General features: G+C 45.5%; 1 protein-coding gene across 2 annotated transcripts in view; it reads right to left on the reverse strand.

Moving 5' to 3' along the window:
* The window catches only part of PI4KA (phosphatidylinositol 4-kinase alpha), a 147,403-nt gene extending 126,182 nt beyond the window's left edge, over positions 1–21,221 (reverse strand). The window contains exons 1-3 of one of the 2 annotated variants that reach the window (XM_003281433.4): positions 20,986–21,221; positions 6,960–7,076; positions 2,887–2,980 (exon numbers count right to left, since the gene is read on the reverse strand). In XM_003281433.4, the coding sequence (XP_003281481.2) occupies positions 2,887–2,980; positions 6,960–7,076; positions 20,986–21,141 (367 nt within the window). In that variant the 5' untranslated portion in view covers positions 21,142–21,221. The remainder of the gene's footprint in view (positions 1–2,886; positions 2,981–6,959; positions 7,077–20,985) is intronic. The other variant, XM_030815901.1, reaches the window with a different exon arrangement.
* Between the last annotated feature and the right edge of the window lie 4 nt (positions 21,222–21,225).

The raw sequence follows: 21,225 nt of genomic DNA on the forward strand, positions 1-21,225 counted from the left end.
TAGCCTGGTGGGACTCCCTTTGAAGGTAACCTGCCCCTTCTCTCTAGCTGCCTTTAACATTTTTTTTCTTTCATTTAGACCTTGGAGAATCTGATGACTATGTGCCTTGGGGATGGTCTTCTTGTGTAGTATTTCATAGGGGTTCTCTGCATTTCCTGAATTTGATTTTTGGCCTCTCTAGTGAGATTGGGAAAATACTCATGGATAATATCCTGAAATACGTTTTCCAAGTTGCTTACTTTCTCTCTCCCTATCTTTCAGGGACACCAGTGAGTTGTATATTTGGTCTCTACATAATCCCATATTTCTCAGAGGTGTTCATTCTTTATTTTCTTTATTTTTGTCTGACTGAGTTATTTTGGAGAGCTGGTCTTTGAGCTCTGGGATTCTTTCCTCAGTTTGGTCAATCCTGTTGTTTATTTTGAAATTCTTTTTTTTTTTTTTGAGATGGAGTCTTGCTCTGTTGCCCAGGCTGGAGTGCAGTGGCGCAATCTTGGCTCACTGCTGTCTCTGCCTCCCGGGTTCAAGCGATTCTCCTGTCTCAGCCTCCAAAGTAGCTGGGATTACAGGCGTGTGCCACCACACCCAGCCGATTTTTGTATTTTTGATAAAGACGGGGTTTCATCATCTTGGCAAGGCTGGTCTTGAACTCCTGACCTTGTGATCCACCTGCCTTGGCCTCCCAAAGTGTTGGGATTACAGGTGTGAGCCACTGCGCCCAGCCAAAATTCTTGAAGTGAGTTTTTCAGCTCCATCAGCTCAGTTTGGTTGTTTTCTTTTTGAGACGGAGTCTCACTCTGTCACCCAGGCTGAAGTGCAGTGGCATGATCTCAGCTCACTGCAACCTCTACCTCCCAGGTTCAAGCAATTCTCCTGCCTCAGCCACCCAAGTAGCTGGGATTATAGGAACCTGTCACCACACCTGGCTAATTTTTTGTATTTTTAGTAGAGATGGGCTTTCACCATGTTGGCCAAGCTGGTCTCAAACTCCTGACCTCAAGTGATCTACCCACCTCGGCCTCCCAAAGTGCAGAGATTACAGGTGTGAGCCACTGTGCCTGGCCGGTTTTTTCTTAAAATGGCCATTTCATCTTTCATCTCCTATATCGTTTTATTGTATCCTTTACAGTCCTTGGATTGGGTTTCAACTTTCTCCTGAATGTTGATGATCTTCGTTCCTATCCATATTCTGAATTCTATTTCTGTCATTTTGGCCTGGTTAAGAACCACTGCTGGGGAACTAGTGCAGCCAACTTAGCAGCATGAAGACACTGGCTTTTGGAGATGCCAGAGTTCCTGCGCGGGCTCTTTCTTATCTTCGTGGGCTAATGTTCCTTCAATCTTTGAAGCTGCTGTCCTTTGGATGGATTTTTTTTGGGGGTGGTGCTTTTATCTTCTTTGATGTCTTTGGGGGTTTGATTGGGTTCAGTCAACTGGCTTCATTTCTGGCAGATTTTTGGGGGACTAAGGCTCAGCTCAGCATGGGGGACTAAGGCTCAGCTCAGCACTCCTGGGCTGTGTCCTGCAACTCTGGGGGGCTGGTATTGGGCACTCAGCTTTGTTCTCTGGCTCTCTGAAGTTGAGAACATGCAGCAGTGGAGGGATTGAGGTGTTCTTGGGACACAGCCACAACACTCTGAAGGGTAGTGCCAGCCAAAGCACTCTGTCAGATAGTGGCAGCCTATTTGCTTGTGCCAGCAGCACCAGCAGTGCAATGGGGTGCACGCTCATTGGCTGAGGCGGGGTGCTGGGAGGCCTGGGGCTACCTGCCTCTGTGTGGGCACTGGCAGCAGCAGTGGTGCATCGCCACTGGGGTCTGTGTGCACATTTGCACCAAAGGCAGTGGTAGCATAGAGTTGGAGCTGGTGACCTCTGTGTATGTGTTCACGCCAGTGGTGGTGGTGTTGCGGGGCCCAGAATGTTGAGAACAGCAAAACCCATCTTTAGCAGACTGGGCCATGTTGCCCAGACTAGTTTTGGTTTTTGCTTTTTTTTTTTTTTTTGAGATGGAGTCTTGCGCTGTCGCCCAGGCTGCAGTGCAGTAGCACATCTCGGCTCAATACAACCTCTGCCTCCTGGGTTCAAGCAGTTCTTCTGCCTCAGCCTCCCGAGCAGCTAGGACTACAGGCACATACCACCACCCCCGGCTAATTTTTGTACTTTTAGTAGAGATGGAGTTTCACCATATTGGCCAGGCTGGTCTTGAACTCCTGACCTCGTGATCCACCCGCCTCGGCCTCCCAAAGTGCTGGGATTACAGGTGTGAGCCACCGTGCCCGGCCGACCCAGACTAGTCTTAAACTCCTGAGCTCAAACGATCTGCCCACCTCAGCCTCCCAAAGTGCTAGAATTACAGGAGTGAGCCACCATACCAGCCAATTTATTCTGTTTCTAAAGGTGCAAAGTTTAACTGGAACTTAGAAACAAAGTGATGAAACTATTTACAGTGAACATTGCTGTTGGGTCCCCAACCTCCATCTCACCCTTTTTGAGCAGCAGCAATATAATCTGGAAAACTGACCTCACTCCAGGAGTGAGCCTATAAATTCTAAGGGTAACAGTGACTGATTTGGGGACGGGCAGACGACCCAATTCTGGCCAATGAGACATGAGAAAAGGTTCTTGAAGGTCTCAGCGTTCTTGCTCACTCTCAGAAGAATGCAATGGAAAGCTGGCCTACCCAGGCCTACCTTCTCCCCAACTCATCCATGGGCTGTGGCCAACACATCGATGTAAGCTCAGCCCACAATGCTGCAGGCAGTTGTTTCACAGCCAGGAGTGAGACAAGATGTATCTGATGTGTCAGTATGAACAAACACTTGATCCTACAGACACTGAACATGTGTATTTTCTCTTATATTCAGGGAAAACATTATATACAATTACCTCTGCCTTTCCGAGCTGTGCTTTCTTCTACCCAATACACTTTTGGAAGACCTTTGAGAAGTCGAACAAGGTAAGGAACCACACAATCTTTGTGCTAAAAAATAATAAGAATAATAATAAATTAGATTTAATAAAACGAGTGATTGGCAGCTTTTTAGCCCAGATTAAGCCCAAAGCAAAGCATATCCACATCCTAATCATCTCAGAGATTCTCCAGAGATAATGTAAAGTGCATGTAAATTCACATGGCATCACTCCATTCCTGTTTTCACATTGCAGAGTCCAGAGGCTGTCCCATCAACCTGTACAACAGGAGCCTAAGGAAGTGTTCACACCTGCCTTCTGGAGCTCAGGGTCCAGCCTGCTCAGGTCTCTTCTGGGGGCTAGGCCTCTCCAGGAGGCATATGTGTGTACACACTCAAAGCTGTCTTCAGTGAGAATGGTTTAGAGCCCCAAAACCCATCCATGAGCCCCAAAACCCATCCATGAGCCCCAGAATAAGACCCTGGGGATGGAGAGAAGCTCATAGTGCGGGCATCTCAACTGGGTGATGCTTTTTTCTGTTCATGTCCCTTGTCCATTTTCCTTGTTTTTATTTTTTTTTTAATTTTCTACTTCATGTTTCCTCTTGCTCAAGTTGAGCATCAGACTTTATAGCCAACTTTAGCCCAGTGAAAAATTTTACTTTCCTCTAATTTCTGAACTAGCCAATCAACACCAATATATAGCTTCATAATCTTCCGTCATTGGCTTTTGGAGCTATTTCCCTATTTACAGCTGTTCCAGTTAAGGATTAGATGTGCTCCAGAGAAGAAGTGTGCTCTAGAGAAGAGGAGTACTATTTGATGTTTTGAAATGCTGACAAACCACATGGTAGTTTTAAAAACATGGCTGCAGCCAGGCATAGTGGCTCATAGTGGCTCACATCCATAATCCCGGCACTTTGGGAGACCCAGGCAGGTGGATCACTTGAGCTCAGGAATTTGAGACCCAGCTGGCTAACATGGCAAAACCCTGTCTCTACTAAAAATACAAGTATTAGCTGGGTGCAGTGGCACGTGCCTGTAGTTCCAGCTACTCGGGAGGCTGGGGTGGGAGGATCGCTTGAGCATGGGAGGTGAAGGCTGCAGTAAGTCAAGATTGTGCCACTGCACTCCAGCCTGGGCAAGAGAGTGAAATCCTGTCTCAAAAAAAATTAAAACATAAAAGCATGGCAGAAGGTAGCCGGGTGCGGTGGCTCACACCTGTAATCCCAGCACTTTGGGAGGCCGAGGCAGGCAGATCACGAGCTCAGGAGATCGAGACCATCCTGGCTAACATGGTGAAACCCCTTCTCTACTAAAAATACAAAAAATTAGCCGGGCATGGTGGCGGGCGCCTGTAGTCCCAGCTACTTGGGAGGCTGAGGCATGATAATGGCGTAAGTAAACCCAGGAGGCGGAGCTTGCAGTGAGCCTAGATGGCACCACTGCACTCCAGCCTGGGCTACAGTAAGAGACTCCGTTTCAAAAAAACAAAACAAAACAAAAACAACAACAAAAAAAAACCATGGCAGAAGGCACGCAGCTTCCAACTGGCTCTTTTTCAGGACATTTGCCCTGGAACCTAGATGCTATGCTGTGATAAGACCCATGAATGAGACTTCAGGTGATTCCAGCCCCCAGCTTTTGAGCCACCCCAACCGACGCTAAATGGAGTCAGTTGAGCCCTGTCTAAATTGCAGATTCATGAATCAAACAAAATGATGTATTAAGCACTAAGTTTGGGGGGAGTTTGTTATACCATAATAGATAATCAAAAACAAAGAACTTTATCAAAAACAAAACAGTTTTTTCTCTAAACCATAAAAAGGAACTGGCTAAGACATCTGTCGAGGATCCTAGTGTACTGACAGAAACAAAACTCCGTAAGGCCTGAACCACATGGCCTCCTGCAGAGGAAGTGGCTCCAGGTGGCTCTTTCCTATATAAACTGTGATGACATTAGCAGCACAGGGTGAGTAAAACCACCTCAGCTCCTCTGGCCACAGCTGCTACCATGGCAGCCCACTGCTGGGACCGGAAGAAGGTCAATGCACAGCCCATCCTGGAGGGAAGCAAGGAATATAAGCACCAGGTAAACCAAGGTGGTCCCTAGGGCTTTCTCAGGGGGCTGGCAAAGCATGCTAGGCTTCTCTCCTAGTATATACGAGGCCGGTGGGCTGCCCTGGACATACAGGCAAACTCTATGGTCCAAGGGACAACATCACATGCCACCTGGGACCCTGCTAGTCCTTACTCAGAACCTGAATTACACCAAAAGTAACTTGTGCTCATCTATTTGTTGTCATCTTAAGAAGTCTAATACAAGTATGACACTTTCAGGACTTACAGGTAAATCTATCAAGAAATGTGTTTGCCAAAGATATTATCAAGTAATCCACATCTGAAAAACAATAGTTTCTTATAAATTTTTTTAAAATTATTTTTTGCCCTTTATAATTCATTTTATATTTATGTAGGATATGGTAAACAGAAAAAGTACAAATGGTTTTCTTTCCTTTCACATTTATAAATAAATAGGCAGGCTGGGTATGGTGGCACATGCCTGTAATCCCAGCACTTTGGGAGGCCTAGGCACAAGGATCACTTGAGACCAGGGTTGGAGATCAACCTGGGCAACATAGCAAGACCCTCATTTCTACAGAAAATTAAAAAATCATGCCAATGCCTGTAATCTCGGCTGCTCAGGAGGCTGAGATGGGAGAATCCCTTGAGTCCAGGAGTTCAAGGCTGCATTAAATAATGACTGTGCCACTGCATTCCAGCCTAGGCAATAGAGTGACTCTGTTTCTGAGAATAAACAAATAAATAGATAGCAGAAGAAAAGCCAAAATGCAGCTTATGTATCTAATTTTGGTTTTTTATGTAACCTTGATCAGGTAGCCTATTTAATTATTAAAATACTGCTCTATAATTAAAATTCTTATTTGTTTCAAATGTACAAATACTGTCAAAATACTAACGCTTATTAGAGCAAAATTTCCAGGACATGGAAGCAACCTTTTCCAGATAAATATTCAAATATCTAACATCTTTATTTACCTAACACAGCATAATTAACTTGGAATTTAGAAATAGTATCTAGTAATGATAAAAATAAATAAATAAAAGATTCAATATTCAATGATTGATCATTTGTTTCAATTAGCTTTGGTAAATATAAAAATACACACACACAACAGTCACACTATTTTTTTGTTGGAGCTATAGGGCTAGCTTTTAAGTCCCTATTAAAAGGTACACTGAGGCCCGGCATGATGGCTCACACGTGGCTCACGCCTTTAATCCTAACACTTTGGGAGGCAGAGGCAGGAGGATTAACTGAGGTCAGGAGTTTGAGACCAGCCTGCCCAACATGAAGAAACCGCATCTCTACTAAAAATACAAAAAAATTAGCCAGGAGTGGTGGCTGGTGCCTGTAATCCCAGCTACTCAGGAGGATGAGGCAGGAGAATCACTTGAACCCTGGAGGCGGAGGTTACATTGAGCCGAGATTGCACCACTGCACTCCAGCCTGGGTGACAAAGCAAGACTCCATCTCAAAAAAAAAAAAAAAAGGATACACTGATACATACTCTAAAAGTTTATATACATAATCGCAATTTTGAAAAAGATGATATTATATCAAAATTACCTAAAATGATTTTGTCCTTTTGGAAGGAGAAATACAATACTCCTGAGTCTGACTGATGAGCATTTTACCTGAGCTTCAAAACCAAACCTACCCTGGAAGGCACACAATTACTTCTCAAAGTATTTTAACTTACTCTGTGGCATATAATAACAAACAAAAAAACACATTTTTTTACAACATAATATATGCACACAATTCTAAAAAACTCAAATTTTCTAAGAAGGTTTACATTAGGAAGTCTCATTCCCACTTTGTCCTACCGTCTCCACTAACCACTTTGATTAGGTTCAAATGCATTCTTCTAGTAATGCTTTAGGTAAATATAAGCAGATACAAACTTAAACGCTCACTACACCCCCTTTTACAATGAAGAAACTTTTAATTTCCTGAAGACTTACCTGAAGATCAGATTCAATCAGAAAAATGCCCAATGCAATCACTGCATCTCTCCGTCTTTCATCTAACTGGAAGATCCCATGGAAATCCACTGGACACATGCAAAGAAGCTTTTGGACCTAGAAAATGAGACCCCCCAAAAACAGCTCTACAAAATAGAAAACCACATTCAAAATAAAGCAAGCTGAGTGCAGTGTCACATGCCTGTAGTACCAGCTATTCAGGAGGCTGAGGTGGGAGGATAACTTGAGTTGGGAGTTTGAGACTAGCCTGGCCAACATAGTGAGACCCTATCTCTTAAATAAATAAAAATAAAAAATAGGCCAGGTGCCGTGGCTCACACCTGTAATCTCAACCCTTTGGGAGGCCAAAACAGGTGGATCACCTGAGGTCAGGAGTTCAAGACCAGCCTGGCCAACATGGTGAAACCCCGTCTCTATTAAAAATACAAAAATTAGCCAGGCATGGTGGCGCGCACCTATCATCCCAGCTACTTGGGAGGCAGAGGCAGAAGAATCACTTGAACCCAGGAAACAGAGGTTGCAGTGAGCCAAGATCGTGCCACTGCACTCCAGCCTGGGTGACACAGCAAGACTCTGTCTCAAAAACAAACAAACAAACAAAAACACTACCATAAACCCCAAAGAGTCCATGTAACCAGTAAGTCATAATTTTTTTTCAGTTAAAAGATCACAGGACATCTCCAGCTGCTGAAACGATTGTACACATGCCCCTCAAAACACATAAACTCTGAGTAATATGGGCTGAAGGTTAAAACTGTGTATACTCAGAGGGGGTAAGACACAATGGCTAAAGTTTACATTTTGGTGTTAGGACAGTCTAAGTGGGTGTCCCCACACCTTGACCACGAAGAGGTTACCCAAGCCAACCTGCAGTAACAATGCCTCATTGACTCTTTTAAAAACTCAAATGCATGGCCGGGAGCGGTGGCTCATGCCTGTAATCCCAGCACTTTGGTAGGCCGAGGCAGGCAGATCACGAGGTCAGAAGTTTGAGACCAGCTTGGCCAATATGGTGAAACTCCGTCTCTACTAAAAATACAAAATATAGCCAGGCATGGTGGCGAGCACCTGTAATCCCAGCTACTCAGGAGGCTGAGGCGGGAGAATTGCTTGAACCCAGAAGGCGGAGGTTGCAGAGAGCCGAGATGGCACCACTGCACTCTCCAGCCTGGGCGACAGAGCAAGACTCCGTTTCAAAAAAAAAAAAAATCAAATGTGTGAAGCAGTTGGGACTGAGCACAGCACATAGTAAGTGCTCAATAAACATTATCTATTGTTACTGGATATGCTATAATAGTGGCTAGTGGAAGGCAAAAGCAGGCAATGAGATTCAAAGAATGCTGATTAATGAGTCGACACTGAAGCACAGGGAAGAATTGGCCCTATCAAAGCCTGTGTACTTTGCTCTGTCCTGTGCAATACTTTATCAATACCCTGCACTAAAACACAGAAGATACACTCCACTACAAACCTGACAGATGAAACTAATGTGCTAGAAGACAGCACGGAGACTTGAAAACTCGTCAAAATTGGCATAACATCATTATTTCTCCAACAATAGTGCCTGAAAGACAACTTTTGATAATGTGATCAGGGAGGGCCTCTCTAAGATGGTTCCTTAAATTGGGATCTGATCAAGAAGGAAGCCAGGACAAATAAGGAAAGGCTGCTGCTGCAGCAGCACAGTGGAAAAGAGGAAGCAAGGAGGCCCAGGAGTTCAGGTCCAGGCAGAGAAGGTCCCCAGAGGGTCCCACACGCCAGGTCAGAAGCCTGAATTGTATCCTAATAACAAACACATGGAGGCCTTAGGGCATCAAGTTTAGAATTGAAGTCTAGAAGAATCCCTCTGGCTGATGCACAGAAAATGGATTTTGGAGGACAAGAGTGAAAACAAAGACAGGTGAGGAGACCCCTGCAGCAGCTGAGGCAAAGATGTTAGCACGGTAGCAATCGACGAGTAGAGACAGAAACAGACCAGTTCAGGGTATGTTTTGGAGCAAGAGTTAACCGGACTTGATGATGGACAGGATATGGAAGCAAGGGAGAAATTACTTTAGTTGCCTCTTTACCACACTAGAAAGTATCCAGGCCAGGTGCAAGGCTTATGCCTGTAATCCCAGCACTTTGGAAGGCCGAGGCAGGAGCATCACTTGAGCCCAGGAGTTTGAGACCAGCCTGGGCAACATAGTAAGACCCTGTCTCTACAAAAAAATAACAAAATTAATCAGCTATTGTCAGAGGCGTGTGAACCAGAGCAACTGCATCCTGAATAGGGGCTGGGTAAAATGAGGCTGAGACCTACTGGGCTACATTCCCAGACAGTTCGGGCATTCTAAGTCACAGGGTGAGACAGGAAGTCAACACAAGATACAAGTCACAAAGACCTTGCTGATAAAACAGGCTGCAGTAAAGAAGCCAGCTAAAACCCACCAAAACCAAGATGTCTGGTCTCGAACTCCTTATCTCAGGTTATCCGCCCACCTCGGCCTCCCAGAGCACTGAGATTACAGGCATGAGCCACCGCACCCAGCCACCAAGGCTTTCTTTTTTACATAAAGCATAAGAATGGATTTCCTCTCTCAGGCCAGGTGCCCTGGGTTGGGCTCTAACAATATCCCAGGATCAGAATTCAGCATCATCAACACAGTTTAGCCATACTGCCAGTGCAGCTGTCACCCCACCCAGTAGAAAGAACTGAAGGCAGCATTTTTTACCACCCTCAATTCCTCTGGACTGCCAGGGCCTCCTCTCCTTCAAATGCCCAGAGGGGCTCTGGGGTACTCTGACTCCAGACCTTCCTCCCCTATCCCCACTCAACTAAAAACAGTTAAATAGAAATAATCTGTGACCCTTCAGAAATTACTTTAAAAGCTAGGCATAGCTTTAAATGTGAAGTGAAGATACCAAAAAGAACAACTCAGAGATCCATGTAATGATTCCATGATTTATGCACTACATTGGCATGGTAGGCAGAATAATGGCACCTCAAAGATGTCCACACCCTCAATCCCCTGGAACCTGTGAATATGTTACTTTACATGGCAAAAGAGACCTTCCAGATCTAATTAAATTAAGAACCTTGAAATGGAGGGATTATCCTGGATTATTTAGATAGGCCCAGGGCAATCACAAAGGTCATTAAAAGTAGAAGAGAGAGGCAGAAGAGGGAGTCAGAGTGATGTGAGATGGAGGCTTGGCCAACCATTGCTCCCTTTGAAGATGAAGGAAGGGACCAGGAATCAAGGAATGTGGGCAGCTCTAGGAGCTGTAAAAGGCTTGAAAATGATGGCTGGGTGCGGTGGCTCATACCTGTAATCCCGGCACTTGGGAGGCTGAAGTGGGTGGATCACTTGAGGTTAGGAGTTCAAGACCAGCCTAGCCAACATTGTGAAACCCCATCTCTATTAAAAATACAAAAATTAGCCAGGCATGGTGGCAGGCCCCATGGCAGGTGCCTGTAGTCCCAGCTACTCAGGATGCTGAGGCAGGAGAATTGCTTGAACCCAGGAGGCAGAGGTTGCAGTGAGCTGAGATTGTGCCACTGCACTCCAGCCTGGGCAACAGAACAAGACTCCATCTCAATATATACATATATTTTTAAAAAAATGAAAAAGGCTTGGAAATGAGTTCTCCCCTAGGGTCTCTAAAAAGATACACAGCCCTGCCATCACCTTGATTTCAGTCCACTGAAACATAGGTTGGGTTTCTAATCTACAGAACTGTAAAATTATAAACGTGTGTTATTCTAACAACAAGTCTGTGGCAATTTATTTACAGTAGTAATAGGAAACTAATGTAATTGGTCACAGGTAATTAAACAAAATTCAAAGCCTATTGGACTGCCTATCAAGAAAAGTACCAAACTGAGTAATCAGATTACAGGCAATAGGCTGGGCACGGTGGCTCACACCTGTAATCCCAGCACTTTGGGAGGTCGAGGTGGGCGGATCACATGAGGCCAGGAGTTTGAGACTATCCTGGCCAACATGGCAAAACTCCATCTGCACTAAAAATACAAAAATCAGCAGGGTGTGGTAGCCTGGGCCTATAATCCCAGCTACTCGGGAGGCTGAGGCACAAGAATTGCTTGAACCCAGGAGCCGGAGATAGCAGTGAGCCGAGATTGTGCCACTGCACTCTCCAGCCTGGGCCACAGAGCAAGACTCTGTCTCAAAAAAAAAAAAAAAAAAAAAAAAAAGAAGGCCGGGCGCAGTGGCTCACGCCTCAAAGTAATCCCAGCACTTTGGGAGGCCGAGGCGGGCGGATTACGAGGTCAGGAGATGGAGACCACAGTGAAACCCCGTCTCTACTAAAAATACAAAAAATTAGCCAGGTGTGGCGGCATGCACCTGTAGTCCCAGCTACTTGGGAGGCTGAGGCAGGAGAATGGTGTGAACCTGGGAGGCGGAGCTTGTAGTGGGCCAAGATTGGGCCACTGTACTCCAGCCTGGGCGACAGAGTGAGATTCCGTCTCAAAAAAAAAAAAAATAATTACAGACAATATTTATTTCCTTCTTTATTCTTTTCTGTATTTCCCATATTTTCTATAAAAAATATTGATAACTTTAGAATCAGAGAAAAATACGGCCAGGCATGGTGGCTTATGCCTGTAATCCCAGCAATTTGGGAGGCTGAGGCAGGAGGGCTGCTTGAGCCCAGGAGTTCAAGACCAGGCTGGGAAACATGGCAAGACCCTGTCTCTACAAAAAATTGAAAAATTAGCCAGGCACGGTGGCATGCCCCTGTAGTCCTAGATGCTCAGGAGGCCGAGGAGGGAAGATTGCTAGAGGATCGCTTGAGCCTGGCAGGTTGAGGCTGCAGTGAGCTGTGATCACACTACTACACTCCAGCTTGGGTGGCAAAGCAAGACCATATCTCCAAACAAAAAAAGAAAAAAAAGAAAAAGAAAAGAAATACAGAATATACCCAAGTTCATGTGCTCCACTGATATGCTTACCTGAACTGCAGGCCTAAGGATCACTGACAACTCCCAAACACATGAAGAAGTGTAGGTATAGGGCCAGGAGAGGTTGCACAGATGCAACCAGCAAACGTTCACTTTCAGGCAGGCCATGTGTTATCCTATTCTTGTTTTACAGGTTAGGCAACTAGGTCCCGATAAGTGAAGTGCACCTGAGGCAACAGGCTCCTAACTAGACCTTCCTTCTCATTTTGTCTCTTCCTACTCCAATATTTCCACTTCTGGTTCATATGCCTTCAATGGTTCCCCATTGCCCAATGAACACTCAGTGCACACTCCCAGCCCCAAAACTTCTCATAAACCCAGGCTGCTATGTATCAACTCTCATTTCTCCCTGCCTGGCCTTTTCCATGGTTTTGACCCATCTGAAACATTTTGTCCAACCTGCCCTATCTCCCCTATAAAAATTCAACCCATCCTTCCAAGATCCATCTCAACTGTCTCAAGCCTCTCAAACATTTTCCAGACCCCAGCAACTTGACATAATATCCCATCATACCTCTCAATAGCTCACATAGAACTCTGTATTTCTCAAGATAATTACCTTCCTGATATCTTACAGTTACTTGTATACTTATCCTCTCACTGCAGAGAGGACTGTGACCTCCTCATCACTCCACTGCACCCTACACATTTCAGAATTTTAACAACTACTTAGTGGAACTAAAGCGGCCAAGGTCACAGACATTTGATAAGGTGAGGAGGAAAGAAAAGAGGTACAGGGCTACTAGAAAGCAGGGTTTAACTACACTGTGATACTTGTCATATAGTCAGTACCAGGCACAGTGCTGGCATGCAGTTGACGCTGAACAAGTATCTGCTGCCTCACTGAATGAATGGAGGGACGGATGGAAGAACTCTCAAATGAAGTAATATATAATGTACAGTCACTCACTCACAAGTGTTACAATCCAGCAGGAGTTACAAAACTAATAAAAATGATACAACTAGCAAATAACACAAGTCAGAAACTAAATGACAGAGGGCCCTGAAAGCCTGGAGCAAAATGCTCTTGGAAACTGGGATCTTATTAGAAAGGTATCTGAAGACTTGAACCTGGGTCCTATAGAAATCGTCACACCCAGTTCTGGTGGGTGCCATTCTCCAAATAATGACAGCTAACACATATTGAACATTTATCATGTGTTCATCTATATTATCTTATTTAATCCTCACAATCGCTCATTAGGTAGCTATTATTAATCATCCCCCTTTTACATATGATGAAACAGACACAGAGAGGTCAAAGTCCTAATGCAGGATAAAGCATTAACCCTATAGTCTTTGAAAAAATGAAAAGAAAAATAACATCAAATGGCTTTTCAGAATCAGAATTTTACAATAAACTAGCAAGTTGTTTGTTTTTAGGGGTCTTAGGGGGAGTGGGTCATTATAAAAAGTCATTAAGCCCAAAATCTGACCACGATGGCCAGGGTTATTCCCATTTACAAAAAGGATCCAGAGGGGTTTTGCCCACCACTTTCAAAAGGTTAAGTCAATGGACCACAGAGAGGCAACAGATATGACTGACTTAGACTTTGATAAGAACTCTTGGCAATACTTTAACCCAAGGATATTAAAAGACAGATATCTCAAAGATGTGAATTTTGACTGCCAAGGTAAGGAAATGCTAAACCAAGGAGAAAATAAGTCTGGATGACTGGGCAGAAAACTGCAGATGAGAATCAACCATAACAAAGGGTATTTGTAAGGTATTTAGGTCAAAATAAAGCTACAATAATAGCATTATAAAAGTTCGATAATTAAATGATTTTTTTTAAAAGAGTACTACTTGTTATTTAAAACCTCTGGCAACAGTCTTTCTGGAGAAACAAAATTCCCTGAGAACAAAAGACTAAGATTTAAGTATTAATGGTATATTTTTCTGTTAAAACCATTTGTAATTGTCTTTCTCAAATGTACTGTCCCCTCAGACAAAAAATACTGAACATAAGCTGATACTTTCAAAGTGACTCAGAGCTATCATGACAAAGGTGACCGTGACATGATACACATGGACCTACAAATGTAAATGGAACAGCACCTGCTCCTACAAGCACCCTGGATCAGAGCTTCATTAGAGATGCACTTTTGAGCTGAGTGCGGTGGGAAGTGCCTGTAATCTCAGCTGCTTGGGAAGCTGAGGTGGAAGTACTGCTTGAGCCTAGGAGTTAGAGGCTATAGTAAGCTATGATCGTGCCACTGCACTCCAACCTGGGCAACAGAGCAGAATCCTGTCTCCAAAAATACAAAATAAAAAAGATGCTCTTTGGTCATCTGTAGACAGATTCATGACCTTCTAACAAACAAATTCAGCAAGGTTACAGGACACAAGATTAAGATATGAAAATCAGCCGGGCGCCATGGCTCACGCCTGTAATCCCAAAACTTTGGGAGGCTGAGGCGGGTGGATCACGAGGTCAGGAGATCCAGACCATCCTGGCCAACATGGTGAAACCCTGCCTCTACTAAAAAAACATACAAAAAAATTAGCCAGGCTTGGTGGCGGGTGCCTGTAGTCCCAGCTGCTCAGGAGGCTGAGGCAGGAGAATGGCGTGAACCCGGGAGGCAGAGCTTGCAGTGAGCAGAGATCACGCCACTGCACTCCAGCCTGGGTGACAGAGAAAGACTCCGTCTCAAAAAGTAAATAAATAAATAAATAAACAAGGAATCAGGAAGATAAAATGCATAAATTTCAGCAACTGACGTCAATGATGGAAATAGCTGCTGGTGGGAAAGATTAGAGGCAACCACATCTCCAATGAGTGCAAACTGCAAACACAGACAGCAGAAAAGAGAATCTGCAGTAAGGAGTGAGAAATAGAACATTTCTGCCCCCTGGGGAGGCAAACAGCTGGTGACATAGGAGGGCACTGAGGGAAGGCTACGTGAAGACAGAGGGAGAAAGTGGCCTCGGAAGAAATCAACATTGCTGACACCTTCATCTTGAACTTCCAGTTTCCAGAATGAGGAGGAAATATATCTGTGTTGTTTAAGCCAGTCTGTTGTTATGGCAGCCTAGCAAACTAATAGTTAATATGGCATGTTTACAGGTAAAGATTTTTTCTTCTTCCAATTTCTTCTTAAAATATTTTAGAGTTGATTTAATAATAATGATTCTGGCAACACGTATACCCTCTGCCGACCTTCATTCTCTCTCTCCTCTCACGCTATGGATGGCTCTTCTTAACGTAGCCTTACAAAAGAAAGGGAAAGAGGATGGGAAATTCTCGGCTTCATGATACTGAAAAAACGCCAACACTATGATTTTTACTCCAAGACAGACCACTCTATAGTACAGACTGAATATCCATGAACTCCAGAAAGCCCACTACCCTAAGCACCAAGCCACATATTCTCCCCACTACAGATTAGAATTAACTCATCTTATGGAGCACATATGTCCACCAAGGAGGGTTCAGCCTGTCCTTAATGCCACAGTGCCATTTAAATATCAGATCAGGCTGGGTGCAGCAGCTCACACCTGTAATCCCAGCACTTTGGGCAGCCAAGGCAAGAGAATCACTTGAGCCCAGAAATTTGAGACCAGCCTGGGCAAAATGGTGAGACCGTCTCTATTTTCTTTCAAAAATCAGATCAATAGTTAGCTACGACACCTCAGGATTCTGGCATTCTAATTGAAGAAACAAAGAGAACATTTTAGGACATGGAAAAAGGGCTCTGATCAAAGCCTCCTGAGGGTGGGGAGAGGAATAGAAGGACAAGGAATGCTGTCTACTTTGCAGCTCTGCCCATGACTCTTGGTATCCCAGGATCGAGGGGTCCACTGGTTTAATACAGGCCTACAGAGGAGAGACACAAACAGGCCACTGAACTTCCCTGACAGAGGAAGATTAACCAGGCAGGGCCAGGAGGAAGATTGGTAGGGGTGGCTCAGCAACATTCTAAAGACAGGTGAGAACCAGGAAAGCAGAACAAGACTAGTGGGCAGATAGAAATCAGGAAGGAGGAGTCTGGAAGCCAATTGTATATGGAGATCCTAATGTGGAAAAGCCTCGCTTTCTTTCTTGTCTATGTTTTTCTTATCTTTCTCCCAGAAGGAGAGGGCTGAGGACTGGGTAGGACTTGGTTCAAAGGGCTTCACAGAGTGTCCTCTGAGGTGGGTTCCAATCCTGGGGGTGGGACCCCAGTCTAAAGCACAGCCTAGCAGGAAAAGCTCAAAGCTCAGCTATGGATCAGAACAGATGCTCAAGGGTCTTGGCTTTGGCTATGGGAACATGGCAGGAGTCTAGTCACCAGACCTGAAATATGAGAGTAGATGGGATCTTGGTCAGGTTGGGGTAGCTCACACCTGTAATCCCAGCACTTTGGGAGGCAAAGGCAGGAGGATCTCTTAAGCCCTGGAATTTGAGACCAGCTTGGGTAAGATGGTGAGACCCCCATCTCTATTTAAAAAAAAAAAAAAAGTAGATGGGATTTATGGGATTTCATTGGTTTATTAAAGGAAAGAGAAAAAAAAAGAGTAGATGGGAAACTTGTAGCAAGGCTGACTTGCTGTTCACCTGAGCAACCAAATTATCACTGCTTCTGATTTACCTGGCCTAGCACATGCCAAGGAACAGCAGGAGCTCAATAAATGTTTTCCAAAAGTAATTTTTGATTTTTTTTTTTTAGACAGAGTCTCCCTTTGTCGCCCAAGCCAGAATGCAGTAGTGAGATCTCGGCTCACTGCAACCTCTGCCTCCTGGGTTCGAGTGATTCTCTGGCCTCACCCTCCCGAGTAGCTGGGATTACAGGCGTCCGCCACCACGTCCGGCTATTCTTAGTAGAGACGGGGTTTCATCATGTTGGCCAGGCTGGTCTCGAACTCCTGACCTCAAGCGATCAGGCTGCCTCAGCCTCCCAAAGTGCTGGGATTACCGGCATGAGTCACTGCGCCCAGCCTAAAGTAATTTTTTTTTTTTAAGTAAAGTCACAGAGCAGTAATAGGCTTGGTTTCACAGACTGGGATTAGAGTGAGTGACTAGAGTAAGTAAACACAACTGTGGCATGTAGGAAGACAAAGGTAGGGAAGGTTATATCATTAATGTACCTCAAGTGTCACTAAAACCATGTCAGGGCTGCCTGAGTTACCAATGTCTGAGCTGAGATGTGAGGTCTGGTTCTGCAAACTTAGCCTTCGCCAGGTCAACCCTATCTAGATCAAGCCCCACGCAGTCCTCCAATCTCTCAGGAAGAAAGAAGAGAAAAAAATAGAAGCAAAGAGAAAGGGAAGAGGGAAGAGAGAGGGGGAGGGATTGGGTTTTAAACACTTATCTCCCCCCATAAGTCTCCATCTTTATTATCTCAGGTGTGTACTCTAAAATTCCTTTACTCTTAAGAACAAGAAACTTGGCGGGGCGTGGTGGCTCATGCCTGCAATCCCAGCACTTTGGGAGGCCGAGGTGGGTGGATCACCTGAGGTCAGGAGTTTGAGACCAGCCTGGCCAACATGGCAAAACCCCGTCTCTACTAAAAATACAAAAATTAGCCGGGTGTGGTGGCAGGTGCCTGTAGTCCCAGCTACTCGGGAGGCTGAGGCAGGAGAATCGCTTGAACCTGGGAGGTGGAGGTTGCAGTGAACCGAGATCATGCCATTGCACTCCAGCCTGGGCAACAAGAGTGAAACTGTCTCAAAAAAAAAAAAAAAAAAAAAAAAGAACAAGAAACTTTTCCTTGGGAATGCTAAGGGCTTTTTGTCAATTGCTTTAAAATAGAGGAATGTAGTAAAATATATATTATAGGACTACATATTTTATATATATATTTTTTTATTATACTTTAAGTTCAAGGGTACATGTGCACAACGTGCAGGTTTGTTACATATGTACACAGGTGCCAGGGACTACATATTAACAATGATCCCTAGGATAATCAAGTCGTAAGATCTTAGATAAGGATAAGAGGAATTCACATATATCTAATGGGGTCAGCCACTTACAGAAGCCTCCTCTATGAAATAAGTTGCTTCAGGGGTCCCCAGACTGCCCACATGTATATAGTTGTACTCATGGCTAAATTTTTTACAGTGAATGGATATCAGCAATAGGAAAGGACCTCAAGTGTCACTAAAAGCATGTCAGGGTTGCCTGTAGAAACCCATGCACAGGCTTCCTTATGTTCTCTCCCTCCTGTGAGGATATACATCAAGCTTGCTCCTTGCTACAGCGCAAAAAATTCAATACGTGTGCAGTTTGTACCCAGGAAAGTCCATTAGAGAATCAGCACCCCAAGTTTTTAATTTATACACCACCAGCCTAGCCATCAGATTCCCAGAAGGAAAGCAGGTATTCAACATAAATCATAGTTTGTAAAAAGGATCTAGGCATAGTGAACCATCTTTATTACTAATAGTTACAGGATTGAGGAAAGCATTCAAGTGCCTATTTCCCAGATGCCAGCCAAAGGCCAACCTCGTAAGCAGGCTCTTGTAAAAACAGCAGCTCCAGAGCTGCTCTATTCACTCTTCTTCACAGAAGTGATTAGTAATGGCCAGGCACAGTGGTCCATGCCTGTAATCCCAGCACTTTGGGAGACCGAGGCGGGCGGATCACTTGAGGTCAGGAGTTCAAGACCAGCCTGGCCAATAGGGTGAAACCCTGTCTCTACTAAATACTAAACCCCGTCTCTACTAAATACTAAAAAATTTGCCCGGTGTGGTGGCACGTGCCTGTAGTCCCAGCTACTCAGGAGGCTAAGGTGGAAAAATAGCTTGAACCTGGGAGGCGAGGTTGCAGTGAGCCAAAATCTCACCACTGTGCTCCAGCCTGGGCAACAGAGCGAGACTCCCTCTCAAAAAAAACAAAAAAGTGATCAGTAAATGTTGCCAATGAGACTGAAGTACTTCCTAAAGTAAGTGGCATTAGGGAGCTGCCAACCTGTGGCTATGGCTGTGTTCCTTGTAAAACATAATCTTTTTTTTTTTTTTTTTTTGAGACAGTTTCGCTCTTGTCACCCAGGCTGAAGTGCAATGGCGCAATCTTGGCTCACTGCAACCTCCGCCTCTCAAGTTCAAGCGATTCTTCTGCCTCAGCCTCCCAAGTAGCTGGGATTACAGGCATGTGCCACCACGCCTGGCTAATTTTGTATTTTTAGTAGAGACGGGGTTTCACCATGTTGGCCAGGCTGGTCTCGAACTCCGACCTCAAGTGATCCGCCTGTCTCAGCCTCCCAAAGTGCTAGGATTACAGGCATGAGCCACCACGCCCCGCCATAAAATATAATCTTGACAACTGAAGCAGTTATTACTACAAAGCTAAGAATGTTGCAATTACAGAATGTTCTCGTGACTAGAGAACATGGCTGAAGAAGCACATTGAGCCCAAGGTGCCCTTTTCTGAGTTACTGAGTGGAAAGGGTGCTAACACTGCTGGAGCTGCAGGACCAGCTTCTTAAAGATCATCCAATTCCCTGCATTCTCTTCTCTATCCTCCCAGAATCCAGCAATCAGACATAAGATACACTTGTTGGCTCTCCTGCTAAGAAGCGAATGTGCTGACTAGCTAGCATGAGTTTGATTCAATAAAACAGCACTATACTCCATTAGTCAGACTATCTAATGATAACAGTGATCATACATTAAGTACCCACGTGCCTTTTTGTTGATCTTCACAATACTCCTATGAAGTATTATCTTGCACTTGACAGAAGATAGCAAAGTATCAGAGAAGGGAACTGACCTGCCTAGAGTCACACTAGTGAAAGCAAGTGATACAGGATTTAAATTCAGAGGTCCCATTTTCCAAACTCATGTCTTTTCCACTGCATTGTACTCCCTCTTTAGCTAGAAGTCAGGTTAGCACCAATCTGCCAGGACCTCGTCACCCTGAAGGTGCGTGATAAAATCAAATATGAGAACCGACAAGGCCAAGGACCAGCTCACTCTGCCAAAACTGCCTAAAACAGCCTTTCAGCTTCATCCATCAGCAGAGAGCCACAAAACCACTCCCAACTGCAGCAGGCTGGTCTCCGGTCACCACTGTCTTATCTTGTCGGAAAACATCCTCTTTCCATCTGCCAAAAAGTTGAGTGGGAAAATAATTCCATCCTTTCAGGGCCAAACACTGTGCTGAGTCTCATCACACACTGGTAGGCAAAGAAAGTTGACATTTACTGCTCACCCACTCTGTGCCTAGCCCCGTGCAAGATGCTTTATGCTAGAACTCATTTAATTCTCAAGAACAACCTCATTTTACAGGTAAGGATACAGAGGCTCTAAGAGTTAATTTACCCAAGAGGACACGGTAAGTGCCAGTGCAGGGAACAAATTTAGGTCTGACTCTAAAATCTGTCTCTTTCCAGATCTCAAGGCACAACACTGAGTTGCCTTTCACTTTTCTCCCAAGATGAGGACTGCTCTGGCATGACTTCACCTTTTTCTTCCGAAGCAATTCCGAGTTCACTTCTCTGCCCACTGACAGTTCACTCTCCCTTCCCTGCCACTGTCCCTTCTGCAAACGCACAATCTTTTACCCAACCTAACGCCCCCAGCCTCGTAGAATAACACTGCGCAGCTGGTTTACAGTCAGAAAGCACTTTCAACACAGTGTTTCGTCTCCTGTGTTGGGGAAGCAGATAAAAGCATCCCCATTTTACGAGAAAGGCATCTTCCCAAGGTCGCGGAATAAAAAGCAGGTGAAATCGGGAGCAGAGCCCCAGGTCTTGACCCCTGGTCCTCGGCTCATCCCACTGCTTCTCACTGACGACCACGATCCAGCCTCCACCCCCGCGATGTCACAAGATGCTCCCTGGGCCAGTAGCTCACATCCCCCACCCCCATCCCACGACCACCCACCTGCAGCGGCCCTCCAGCCCCCGCCGACCCCTCCCCCACGGTCCCTCTCTCTTCACCAGCCCCTCCCTCTGGGGCCTCCTTCCCCCGTTAAATCCCTCCGCTCAGGCGCCTCCTGCCGCACAGGCTGCCGGGGAGCCCAACCTCGGCCTTCCACAGACCCTCGTCCCGCCTCCACGCTTCGTCACCCCAGCCTCCTCCTGTCAGCCCGCGGCCCAGCCCGCCGACGTTACCTTCTCCAAGGATGCTGGTCTCTGCACAGCCAGGGAGCGAGCCAGTGACAGGACCGTGTTGAAATAGAAACCCCGCGAGGCGCTGGAGCCGGAGCCGGAGCCGGAGCAGCAGCCGCCGCCGCCGCCTCCGCCTCCCCGGGCCGGGGCCACAGCCATCACCTCACGCGCCGCGGCGCTGCCCGCCGGCTCCCCGCTCCGGGCCCGCGAGCGCCCGACTTCAGGGCGCAGGCGTAGGCGCAT

This window comes from Nomascus leucogenys, chromosome 7b (assembly GCF_006542625.1).
Source record: "Nomascus leucogenys isolate Asia chromosome 7b, Asia_NLE_v1, whole genome shotgun sequence".
In the NCBI taxonomy this organism is placed as follows: domain Eukaryota; kingdom Metazoa; phylum Chordata; class Mammalia; order Primates; family Hylobatidae; genus Nomascus; species Nomascus leucogenys.